At 36.6% G+C, this 13,332-nt stretch overlaps 2 protein-coding genes across 2 annotated transcripts; one reads left to right on the plus strand and one right to left on the minus strand.

The window, feature by feature from the left end:
- The first annotated feature begins 1,022 nt into the window (after positions 1–1,022).
- slc26a6l (solute carrier family 26 member 6, like) lies at positions 1,023–6,843 on the plus strand. Its single transcript, XM_043242314.1, is given in 21 exon segments — positions 1,023–1,267; positions 1,351–1,490; positions 1,568–1,678; positions 1,827–2,002; positions 2,170–2,334; positions 2,422–2,574; positions 2,858–2,940; positions 3,118–3,170; positions 3,173–3,264; positions 3,349–3,462; positions 3,547–3,627; positions 3,746–3,841; positions 4,095–4,201; positions 4,297–4,319; positions 4,322–4,365; positions 4,569–4,661; positions 5,009–5,119; positions 5,591–6,013; positions 6,085–6,139; positions 6,226–6,365; positions 6,496–6,843. Coding segments are annotated over 21 exon segments (2,418 nt in total). The 5' UTR covers positions 1,023–1,133; the 3' UTR covers positions 6,520–6,843.
- A 10-nt stretch (positions 6,844–6,853) lies between these two features.
- On the minus strand, positions 6,854–12,924 carry p4htmb (prolyl 4-hydroxylase, transmembrane b). Its single transcript, XM_043242332.1, has 10 exons — positions 12,597–12,924; positions 11,974–12,352; positions 11,800–11,881; positions 10,862–11,052; positions 10,624–10,720; positions 10,295–10,457; positions 9,964–10,149; positions 9,716–9,806; positions 9,469–9,592; positions 6,854–8,509 (listed from the first exon to the last, which is right to left on the minus strand). The coding sequence occupies exons 2-10, from the start codon at positions 12,325–12,327 to the stop codon at positions 8,289–8,291; spliced, it is 1,509 nt and encodes a 502-aa protein (XP_043098267.1). The 5' UTR covers positions 12,328–12,352; positions 12,597–12,924; the 3' UTR covers positions 6,854–8,288.
- Positions 12,925–13,332: the final 408 nt, after the last annotated feature.

The following is a 13,332-nucleotide window of genomic DNA, read 5'->3' on the forward strand; positions in this document are numbered from 1 at the left end:
AAATCGGGCAAAGGCCCTCAGTGCATGAGAGCTGAGGTCAAATTTCACCCCATCATGCTCTTAAAGTGACTACACAATCTATGACCTATGTGTATAAGCATTTATTCCTTAATGCAGGGTTTTAATCATTACTTTTGGTGCAATTATAGATATTTCTGAATGCAATTATTATCTTATTATAGATAAAGCAGAATTATAAAATTTAAGTTATTTTTTAATATTGTACAATAATAAACACAAACACGCAGACATGTACACATACACACAATGTATGTAGTTTTAAATAAAATAAGTTTTGTTTGGCTTTGAATTTGTCTTTGAACTCTACAATGTGCCATTTTTATTCCATAATGATGTAAAGACTTTAAAAGTTTTTTTAGTACTCAGACTCCAAAATATTTGTATTTTATTTTTACTCGTTAATATAAAAATAGGAACATAAGTGTACTTGGTACAGAGACTTTAGTTTACTCAATTATTAATTAATATATTAACCCCAGAGGAGAGACGTTAAACCTTTAACCCCCTTGTACAAACCAATCCCATTTTTTAAGCCCTTTTAAGGATCACTTCACGTGTTTCAAAGTTACAGATTTAATGACGTCAAACCCCTCTTCCTATCCTCTTTATTTTAAGTCATCAATTCCTAACATGCTCACAACATAATGGAAAATTCTTCTGGAACAGATAAAGTTTCCGTTGCAGTTCATCGTTTAAAAAACTAGCGACTAATTACCAAGAGAGGAAAGTCTGAGTCAGCATTTGCACTAAAATAAGACAGTTTAATGAGTTGAAAATTCTTATTTTTTTCTTATTATGTTATTATAATAACATGCATATTGAATTGGCAATACTTTAGTTTGCTTATTTTGGCAATTTATCTCTTCTCAAACTACATATCTATTTAAATTATTATATGCTATTACTTGTTCTTAAGTTAATTATTGCTAGAAAGCACAACCTCTTTTTAATACAAACTAAGCCCATTTTGTTCCCTTTTAAATAACCCTCAGGTTTAGAGGTAAATCACAGATGACATGCACATTGTCTTATGAAGTTTTATTAAGACTGAGGTCAGTATAATTTTGTCTGACAAAGACTATATAGCAGCTATATAGTACAAAATAGAGAAAATGGACTCAGGACAAGCAGACTATAATGTACAGAGAGAGATTATAGATGAACAGAGGCTGAAAGAGAGATCTCAGAGAATGGACCCTTCCCAGATCTACCCTCCTATCTCTCATCGGCTGAAGAAATCACTCAGGTACAGCCATTAAAGGAAATTTTTGTTTGAAAGAACATCTGACACCAATTCCAATGTTTATTTTTACTTTCTTTCTATATCAGCTGTTCTACACCCAGACTGAAACATAGCATAGTTGGTTTCTTGCCTGTTCTGTCCTGGTTGCCCCGTTACTCTATCTGGGATTATGGCATGCCAGACCTTATCTCTGGCATCAGTGTGGGCATCATGCACCTTCCACAAGGTTAGATAATTCTTTGGATGCCCTACAATGTAATCTTTATTTATAGCTGATTAAAACATTGTGTTTGTGTGTTTTAGGAATGGCATATGGTTTGCTCGCCTCGTTGCCTCCAGTTTTCGGACTCTATACATCCCTTTATCCTCCATTAATTTATTTTATTTTTGGGACCTCCAGACACATATCTATAGGTGAGATAATTTATCTTTGAACACTTCTGAAACCTACTAACCTCAGATGATTTGGTTTAGTCAAAATGCATTGTTTTGTGTATAATTTTTTGTTTTACTTTTTGCTAATTAAGCTTTTATTTGTATTTATGTGTTTGTGTTTGCATAGGCACCTTTACCATCCTCAGTATTATGATTGGAAGTGTGACAGAGAGACTGGCCCCTGATTCAAATTTCCTTATTTACAATGGCACTAATGTAACAGAGGAGGTGGATATCATATCTAGAGACTCATACAGAGTGCAGGTTGCTGCTGCTGCCACTGTTCTGGGAGGACTTATTCAGGTAATAAACACACACACACACACACACACACACAAACATAAACACAGGCCATTGCTTACCCAAAATGTATATGATAACCCACAACATTATACTGTATACAGAGGTTCATTTAGATAACATGAATTACAATGTCTCAATAAATTACAATCTCGTATTCTCACTCATAGGTTGTATTAGGCTTGGTGCAGTTTGGGTTTGTTGGTACGTATCTCTCAGAGCCCTTGGTCAGAGGTTATACCACAGCTGCCTCTGCTCATGCTGTAGTAGCCCAGTTAAAGTACATCCTTGGAGTCTCACCTAAGCGCTTCATTGGACCGCTGTCTATTGTCTATGTGAGTACAATCAAACTCATGGATTAGATGTGCATGCCCCAATGCAAAGAGACATAAGCTTTAATTAACTGTAGTTTCTATATGCAGACTTTAGCAGACTTGTTTATGCTGTTGCCAGAGACTCATCTCCCAACTCTGCTGGCCAGTGTTGTGTCCATTGTGGTTCTCATCACTGCCAAAGAACTTAACACTGCACTCAGGAAAAAACTACTGGTGCCTGTTCCAGTTGAGCTCTGCACTGTACGTAATCAGTGAGAATACCATCTGCTTTCCTTCTTCATTGTTTGATTCAGTTCTATGCATAAATTGTACTTCTCTTGTTTAATAGGATTCACGAAGTCTTTACTATTTAGTAGCTCTGTGTCTGTCCTTATTGCCCTCTCTGTTATTAATCTGTGTAGTCAGCATTTCAACTCTCTTCATCATGTTTCCTAATAGCTAAGTCTGGCTCCTCATTCACTACAAGGGAATTATTAACATAATTTTACCCTTAGCTCATAAAGTTTGTATGTTTTTATGCTAGATTGTAGTGGCTACAGTAATATCATTCTACACTCGGCTGAATGAAACCTATAAGATATCAGTCGTTGGTGAGATACCAAGTGGGTGAGTTTTTTTTTTTTTTTCTAAAAATGTTTTTTAATAAAAAGTATTCTTTTAATGGGAAGGCAATGGCATGACAAGCACCAGTATTTTTTTATTTATATATATTTTTATATATCATAAAAAAATTGTTCTATGACCATGATGTTTTATGCATGCATTACTGTGGTGTTTCCTCAGACTTCAGCGTCCCAGCATTCCAAATGCCAATATCTTTTCAGAGGTGGTGTTGGACGCTTTGCGATGGCCATTGTTGGTTATGCAATTTCTATTTCTTTGGGCAAAACCTTCGCTCTCAAACATGGTTACAAAGTAGAGAGCAACCAGGTGGGGAAATCAGAATAACACAAATGGATAAACAGATAATGTGACTGCGCTGCTGACCTCTGTGTTTCTCTCACTGTATTGAAGGAGCTGGTGGCTTTGGGTCTCAGTAATACAGTTGGAGGTTTTTTCCAGTGCTTTTCAGTTTGTTCTTCAATGTCACGGAGTCTCATTCAAGAAAGCACAGGAGGCAAGACACAGGCAAGACAGATGCACTTATTAAATGCAACTCTGAATGCATGCATTTGTACATCTATGTTTGTTCATTACATTGTATTGTTTTAGATCGCAGGAGTAGTGTCTGGTGGTGTTATAGTACTGGTGACAGTACTAAAGTTAGGCTCACTTTTTCAAGAGCTGCCCAAGGTAAGTGCCAACAAGAGGTCTGTTAGTCAGATTACCAATATTATTGTGCTTTATTTAAATTCATTATTTTATTATGAATAGTGTGACTACAATTTATATTCCTTGTGTGTCTGTCTAGGCAGTTCTTGCTGCCATTGTATTTGTCAATCTGAAGGAATGTTCAAAGCAGTACTACGACATAGTCACACTGTGGCGTAGTAGTAAAATTGATCTGGTAAGTGTTTACTGAGATAGATATTAAATATTGAACATGTCCTGCAGAGTTATATTCAAGAAGACAGATTGCATGCCTTGAAGTTTGAAATTTGAAAATGTTTATATATATATACACAGAGAGGGAGAGAGAGAGAGAAAGAGAGAGAAAACAGGCTTTTGCATAGTTAAGCACTAATATTTAATTTGTTAATAATATCTGCTGGTTTTTTTAGTGCACTTATTCATTCTGTGCTCTGTTTTTGTGTTTATAGTTAATATGGTTGGTGACATATGTGTCCACTGTGCTCTTTAATTTGGATATGGGTCTGGGTGCCTCCATGGGTTTTGCTCTGCTGACGGTTATCTTCAGAACTCAACGGTTGGAGTCTTTCCCTACTTCTAATCTTTCTCACTACTGTCATCTATTCTCTTACTGCATCATGTCTGACCTTATCGCATGACTTTCTCTCTCAGGCCCAATTACTCACTGCTAGGACACCTCCTGGCACTGAGCTGTATCTCGATATGGAAACACACGAGGAGGTGAGATTTACATAAACTGTGCACACTGTTTTAATGAACTCTGCATTTATTACATAATTAGTTGTATTTATTTAAACTCAATTACCGCTGAAATTCCAGGACAGTTTTAAAAGCAAACTAGCCTTCATCACCCCTATGTGACCTTTTGTAGTCAATGTATATATCTATGCAGATCTATTACAAATGGGCTTTGTGTTTTGCAGGTGAGGGAGGTACCAGGCATCACCATATTTCGTTCTTCTGCCACCATGTATTTTGCTAATGCTGAACTTTATCTTGAGGCTCTTAAAAAAAAGGTAAATATTTTTCATTTTGACATGGTAACCATTAAGTATGCATTTTCAGTACGCTTGAATGTCTTATAGCAGTAGCTTTCAGTCAGGCATTCCAAATTGTGACATTTATAATTAGACAAAACAAATATTAACTAATATAACATTTCATATATATATATATATATATATATATATATATATATATATATATATATATATATATATATATATATGTTATTATTATTACATTATTTAAAATGGTTTGTGGTTTGTTTCCTTTGAAGAAACTACACTTGAAGGTTGAAAAACCACTGTCTACCTCTATTATTTTTGGCTAATGCATTTCTTTTGCAATTGTTTATACAAAGAGTGGCCTGGACATTGGGAAAATGCTCACGTATAAGCGCAGGCAGGAGGCCAAGCAGAGACGCAGAGAGAGGCGAGCAGAGCGAAGAGCACGAAGAGAGGCTAAAAGACAGGTAGATGCTCCCTGCTAACACTTTTCATGGTTATTATATAATATATAATATTGCTATACATATTCATCATATTAACCCAATCCTTTACTTTTATGTTTCAAAAACACAGTGAGCTACTTGCAGAGACCATATACCCAATTTTGTTTATTATTGTTTATTATTGTTTATCATTATAAGGCAGCTTCACCCTTTGGAAAAGACGCATAATGCATTCAAATGGGTTTAGTGAAATATATTGTATTTGTTATCATCACATCAATTTAAAAACATGATAACAGCAAACTTAATTGAATTCAACTGTTAGTGTGTGTTCTAACCATAAGCATTACAAAACAGCCACTTATGAAATAATAATTCCATAATGATTCGGATGCTATTTAGGCACCAAGAAAGGCAACATATCATGTGGTCTAATGTTTGCAGGATAGATAAGTGGACAAATCTGGGAACTGTCACTTTCATTCTTTACAGAAAATAGCTTTAAGGAACGCCTCTCAGAGATCCAAGAAAGTTATATTTTCAGTGGAAGAGGAAGCGGGGCAGTTGATGGAAACAAATGGAGATATACACAGAGAGGTAGAGCTTGGCTGGAGAGAGCGGGAAATCAGTACTGTGTTTGTAATACCCGAGACAGTGAAGACATCTGATGGCCATCACACCTGGATGTACCTTAAGGGCACTGATCCTGACACTGCCACCCTGGGGTCGGTGTCAGATCTACATGATGGGGACACCACCACTCTGGACTCCAGCAGCGAGGACACTTTAAGCCGGGACCTAGAGAGGGTTTCTCTGGGATCCCTTGGGAAATGGACTTGGGACATCCATTCCATCATCTTGGATTTCTCTACGGCTAACTTTATTGATACGGTTGCCATTAAGATGTTAACAAATGTAAGTAATGTCCTGCCGAGAGAAGTGAGTGTTCATTGCAACCAAGCTCTCATCACCATTTCTTACTGTAGATATTCCACGATTTTGGCGAGATTGGTGTGGACATCTACTTGGCAGGCTGTCAAGGTAAGAGTACCACAGTGAACTGTTTTAGAATGCTACATGCTACATTGATTGGGAACTATCTCAGCTATGCTTTGTTTTCTCTCAAGCACTGGTGGTGGAACAGCTTGAACGTGGTGGCTTCTTCTCTGATATAATCACTGAAGGACGTGTCTTTGCTACTGTGCATGATGCAGTTCTGTATTGTCTCAAGCATCGGGGAGCTGAGATGAACTATGAGAATGTGCTGGTAGGTTCACCAATATGCGTATTCACTAATATTACATTCTCATACAGTATACAGTAAATGGAATTATTGTGGAATATACAGTATACGTTAATTTATATACATTATATATACATTAAACTTCTCATTTTAGGATATGAGTGGGACCCGACTATGATAGACGTTATCTGATTTCTTCTTCTTCTACAACCTCTTTCAATTTTACTAAAGCTGTATAAAAAAGCCAAACCTCTTCTTGAAGCTCCAAATAGGATTTGGCTCTGACACTAATAATACATGTCTGTTACCTATATTTTTCTCATTTGATTGTAAATCAGGCCTTTAAATTTATTTTATATGTTTGTGTTTAATTATGTTTTTTTACTAGTAAAGGATTTTGTGAATCATACAAATAACTATTTTTGTGAATTATGCAGACACCATTTTATGAGGCTTTGTTTGCAAAATGTCAATTGTTAAAATAAAAAGAAATGCAATGTTACACCCTAATCTATGATTGGTTGGTTTAATTTATTTGACAAAAAGTGATTCTGTGCATTTTAACAACAATCCAACAAATAAATAAAATAAGTTAACTTCAGTCAAGTCTTTGGATGCACTGCAATTGACAAAGAAAAAACATTACAAAATAAATTAAATCCAAACAAAGTATACAAGATTGTGCAAGTTTTACATGCTTCTTTTCAGGAACATCTGAGAGGAAATAAGTGTAAGAAACATCCTGGCAGAGATGGAGGCTGACTAGATGTTACATAGGTTAAAATCTTAATAATTTTTAATAGTTACAATTAAACTAACCTGTAGTCCATTGACATAACTAGTCAATGCTGACTGTGTCCCTGCAGATAACTTTCCTTAAGTGTTATGTGATTTAGATGTCAGTGTAAATGTCACTTCAGTAGAAAGCAATAACATACATTTTTTCCACACTCTTTGGCCAGTACACACTACATCCTCCAGCAATTGTGAAGTTTGCTTGTACACTGACAGTCGGGCTGCACAATTCTTGCTAAAATGTGAATCACGATTTTTCTCAATGGGAATTAAGATCATAATTTTCATACACGATTCAAATTTTTCAACAAAAATATTTTGCACTCAAGAACCTCTCCTATTTTGTGGTGACGCTTGAGATGATTGTAGAGATTAGTGGTGTTGATCATCTGTGCACCGTCCACATTATGTGCCTTTCAGACAGGACATGGAATGTGTTGCCGCCATTTCAAAATAAGATCGCATTTATGTATGAATCATGTTCGTGATTTTTTTTCCGATTAGTCATGCAGCCCTTACTGACAGCAGTTTATTTACTACATGTCACCGAAATCGCAAGTTAAAACACATAGAGTAAAGAGCCACAAATCTCGTATGCACTATTTACTATCGATGCATTAACATTTAGCTGCGGTGTGTACGGCCTTTGGAAGGTACAGTAGAGTGTCTTTCTGTGTGTAAACAAAGTCGCTGAATATGGCTGCATTCCCATGAAAAAATAAATAATAATGCCATCAAATATCTACATTAGGAACAGTAGCATTGTCTTTCACAATTGCATAAATCCCAGGCTGTTTATCCCTGAATCCAACCCAACAAAAGTTCCAGCCTCAACACTGGGACCGCTGAGATTGAGTAAAGCTCATTCAATTCTGAATATGAGGAAATGTTGGTAGGGCTACATTTCTATAGTGTGCAACTGTATTTAGGGAAGAGCAAACCAAACATAAAGTACAAAGGGGAGGGGGTGCTTTTGTTTGTTTTGTTTGTTGGTACGAGGTCAGTGCTTCAGGGTGTATGAGTGATGCAGAGGCAATGAACTGTGCCTGAATGCGTGTGTGAAGGAGGAAGTGAATGACTATACATAGATTGTAACACAGAAGTGAATGTGTAAATATGTGCATTGTTGTACCTGGATTTATATGTATGTGTTTATAGGTCTTGGTGTCTTTCTATGTGCTGGTCTGAGTTCAGTTCTGACATGAGTTCTTCTTGCTCTTGCGTCTCTTGTTGTTGAGAAACGAACTGTTGGTAGCGTGCCTGCCGCTGGTAGTCTGGATCGACATTGATCCAATTATTGGCAACCCACTTAGTCCCACGTGTCACCACACAGCCACCATGAAGAGAGTACTCGTCCTGTTCACCAACCCAACCTACAGAGGGCAGCACAGCACAACAAGATTATGAACATTTTCTAGATACAGTAAGTTCTCAGAGTGGGCAAAAAGTGTCAGACTACATTAAAGTGACATTTATTAAAATTACATTATTTGACCCCTTTAAAGGGTTATTCCAAGCCTAAAATTGTGCCATTAATCACATGTTGTTTACAAAATATTTACAAAAATTATTCTTGTCACTTCATAACATTCAGACTAAACGACAGATGGCAGATTCACTATTCCCTTGATGTCTTTCATACTTTTCTGAACCTTGACAGTGTTACTTATTTGGCAGTCAATGAAACAGTCACATCCGAAACATCTTAAATTGTGTTCCGAAGATGAACAAAGCTTTTACAGGGTTAATGATTAATGGCAAAATTTGCATTTTGGGGTAGAGTTACTCCTAAATAAATACTTCATTTAAAATTTTCATTGAAGAAAAGAAGCATGGTAGTAATACAAATTGTAATGAAATTAAATTAAATTAGAAAACACATACTTCTGAAATCTACTGTATATATATTGTACAGTACAAATACATTATTTATTTCAAATTCATCATTCAGTTAAGCTGAATAACACCTTTTAGAAATTTTTTATTCCACAGCATGATATTTTGCACATAGCATTCAAGGAAATCTAACAATATACTAATATTACACACTACCATTAGGGGTTACACTTAGCTTTATTGCATATATATATATATATATATATATATATATATATATATATATATATATATATATATATATATATTCAAATTTGTAATTAGCTTTTATTTTAGTTTAAAGTTTAGTGTTCCTGACATTTTTATTAACTAATTATTAAATATTTTGATAGTTTTAGTACTTTAGTGCTTATTTCAATGATTGACAATAATTTTGAATGATTTTATTAACAATAAAAATGCATTGCAAAAAGAGCTGAAAAGTTCTATTCATTACCTCTACCATCAGATAGATAGTTGTACCAGAAAACTGCCGTCCCTTTAATGGGCTTCACTCTCAGGTTGCCTTTATCACAATGTTTCCTGGTGTCCAACAGATCCACATCATTCTGTATCAGTGACTAGAAAACACACAGATACACGCACTTATCAATTATTGTCTGTCGCATGTCTTTCAATTGTGCAAAATCCTTGTATTTGGTCACAATTACACATGCAAAGATGTTTTATTCAATAGGACACACCGCTTCTTCGTAAGTCCTATTATCTGCCACTGGAAAGGTGGTCTCGCCCCCTTCTTCTACATTATTAAGGTAAAACAGAACTGTGATGTACCTGCAAAAAACCCAAAAAAACAAGGGGAGGAAACTTAATAATCACATAAATAATATAAATAATCACATTCAAAATCATGCTGTTGTTTTATACAAATTTATATTTTATTTTACAACGTTATATGATTACATATAAAATGTTAATCTCTTTGTCTTACCTGCAGGACGTCTGGAATGGGGAGGTGGTATTGGCAGCGAGGCGAGTGTGTGTGCAAGCTGTTTCAGGGTACACTGGCCCACTGTCATGATGAGCGTGGTAATGGCCACCCTGCTCATAACGCACCACTTGTAGAGGTTCACTTAACTCCACCAGTGAGGATGGTAGTCGCGTTAAACGAGTGACTCTTGGAAGGCAGAGATATAGCTTTATTATCAACACGGAAGGATTGATGGGAGGAGATACATGAAGAAAGCACATTTTGAAAAGCTGTATGTCAGCACACTTGATGGGTGAGCAATAGGAGAGCAAGTAAGGAAACTGGTGGACACCTTTTGCGGAGGTCCTGAAGAACCTGATGTGCTCCCTGACCCTGGTAGAGCCAGGTGTGTCTGCTGTTCCTCACCAGCTGACTCCTCTCCACCCCACGCTGAAGCAAAAAACGCTGAAAGGCATCACTTTTCAGATGCCTAAACTCCTCTAAATTTAAAAGACCTGCGTCAAAAGAGACATGTAATGCTCAAACACATGCTCAAAACATACATATGAGAACTCAAACTTAGCAAGTATTTGGCAATCTATGATATTTGTATATTCTGAGTGTCCTCTTATCGGATATATGCAGTTAAGCTGCAATAAGATCTCCAGCTTCAGTCTTTACCATCTCCATCCTGATCAACCTTTAGGCCATCATAGATTTCCTTAAGGTTTTCAGAAGTTAACCAGATTCCATCTCTCACTCGAGAATGTGTCAAAATCTACACCAGAAAATATGGCAATCAAGTTACAGATTACAGATAAAGCAAATGAACAAACACAAACAGAGATAAACACAAGATATATTCAAACATTATATTTTCTTAGCATTACTAAACAGACATTGATGACTGCCAACAGACCTCATGCGGTTGCAGCTGGCCATCTTGATTGAGGTCAAGGAAATTGAAGATTTCCTCAGGACTGAGGTTAAGCTGCTGATTAAGTTCCTCTTGACCTTCAGGGACCATAACCTGACTCTCCATCAAACCCTTCAGCTGAGCCAGACGCACAACTACACCACACTCCTCCTCTGACAGAAACCCAGGGATCTCTGCAGCAAACATACACACAAATACAGTCACAATTATGTTTCGTGTAGATAAAGAAATCAACACACACAAAAACACTTACAATGCACGTCTCAACAAGGAAACTTTAGTTTTCATTTCTACAGATCACCCAAAAATAGAAATGACCTCAAAGATACTATCCCATCTTTTTTTTCATTCATGTTTGAGCATACTGGGAATCATTAATGAAACACTTTTATTAATGAAATTAGTGCATTATTTTAATTTAAATTGTGGGCAAATGACTGGTCTTAGAACATTATAAACATTATTAAGGTACTTTCACACTAAGAACAATAGCATCCACACCAATTGGATGATGTACATTTTGTTTATTATAAGCATGCATTTGTTGTTAAGCCCTGTTTTAAATGCTCAAGCTATTTTCTATTCTGATTGGCTGTAAATGTTTATATAATTCATCATCAGCTGGAAACAACATTCTGAAAAAGATTCCATTACAAAGATAAAGCCTCTTTCTGCTGTTGTTGTTATAACCGTTTGAATATTACTTTTCTCTTTAAATAATTGTTAAAACTTTACAATTGTCTAGTTAAGGGTAACTATGGATAAATATAACTATTGACTACAACAAAAAAACTATGGACCATTTTCTAAATACCACCTTTTGTGTGTTTCACAAAAAGAAAATCATATGGGTCATGAACAACATAAACAATGTTTTTAATTTTTGGGTGAACTATTCCTGTCTAGCAACATGTCTTTACCAAACAGAAGGGGCTTTAGACTGAGTGTCTTCATCTCATGGACTTTCCCTGGCACCAGTGACACTTTCTGGACATGGCCCACCTAAAAATTAAAAAGACTTTGTAGTTTTTGGAAGACCAAAGAACATTACAGCACTCACTGAGCTCCAAACCATCTTATAGCCTACTCTTTACCCGTATTCCTTCAATGCGAGGAAGATACATATTTCGAGGGAAGCCCGAGTCTGCAGGGGGCTGCGGGTCAGATGCTCCGGTAACTTTATGACTGTTATCTCTCCTTGTAAAATCCCGGTTTGCCGTTATCGCGTTAGATCCGTTATTGTAATGAACGTAGAGCAGAAGTGCAATGACATTGATTATATAAACGTGGAAAAAAATCACCACCATAAAGTAGGAGCGAGAACACACGCTGCTCTTCTGCAGAGAAACGCGCTGACGGGGCAGAGCTCGCGGTGGCGGCGCTGATGATGATGATGGTGCTGATGCTGCGGTGTCATCCTCCTCAATAATGTCCTGGGCTTCCATCATTTTGGCAGACGAGGTTTTTATCGATCTGTTTAAAATACACCGTTTAAATCTATTTTCAAAATAATATTACGACACAAGCATAGCTAGTATTTTACAGATAGAAAACCCCGCATTACAACAGACGTCACCAGAAATGGAGCTGACTGGCTAACCTGCTAAGAAGGCTACTATTGTAAAAAGCTTATTAACTACACAAACAGATATGCTCGATTACAGACGCGCATTGACACCGCGTATAAAGACATTTTATTTAGTCAGTATAAGCGTACCTCCGGCTTGTGGTAGCATGACACTCTCTGGCTTACTCAGCACTTCCAGTTGTCAACATTCCCTCTCTTGTTTACATCGAGACGCGTGATTATAGCAACTGCGCAGCTTCTGGTATCCTGCGGGCGGTTGCGCCAACGCACCATTTTGAAATTCATTCTCTTTAAAATCCTTGCGAAGAGTTTTTTTTAGCAGTGCATGTAATGATTAGAATTTATCTGCCAGCTTCCTTAGTTGTACATCTCGAAGTGAATCCGCAGCTGACTATACTTTTGAGGGACGCCATTCCCCTGACAACTGCCGCATCTCCAACGCACTTGTTCGTCTCCTACTTGAAGCGACGTCCGATTCTCTAATGAGCCGTTCTTTGGAATCGAATCTTTTAGGGAGTCGACTGAACAGGTGCAGGGGCCACAAATGATCTGCGCTGCGTTTTCCAAAACCATCGTAAGCCTTAATAGTCCTTCTGATACTTTTGGAAAACGCAGTCCAGAACAATCCGTTGATGTATCGGAATGATTTGCAACAAATTAATAAACTAGTGATTTGGAGTGAACACTGTTTTTGATTAATAAGGTGAAATGAAAATTAGTCGAATAGCAGAATGTTTCAAAATATTAGAAATGTTTTACAAATTGATAGTGTGGCATTTTATTAACGCATAAACTTGGTTTGGTTGAATGCGCAAAAACCAAGTGATGCTAATTAATTATTTAGTAGCAATAATATGTTCAGAGT

Source organism: Puntigrus tetrazona, chromosome 6 (genome assembly GCF_018831695.1).
Source record: "Puntigrus tetrazona isolate hp1 chromosome 6, ASM1883169v1, whole genome shotgun sequence".
NCBI lineage: Eukaryota > Metazoa > Chordata > Actinopteri > Cypriniformes > Cyprinidae > Puntigrus > Puntigrus tetrazona.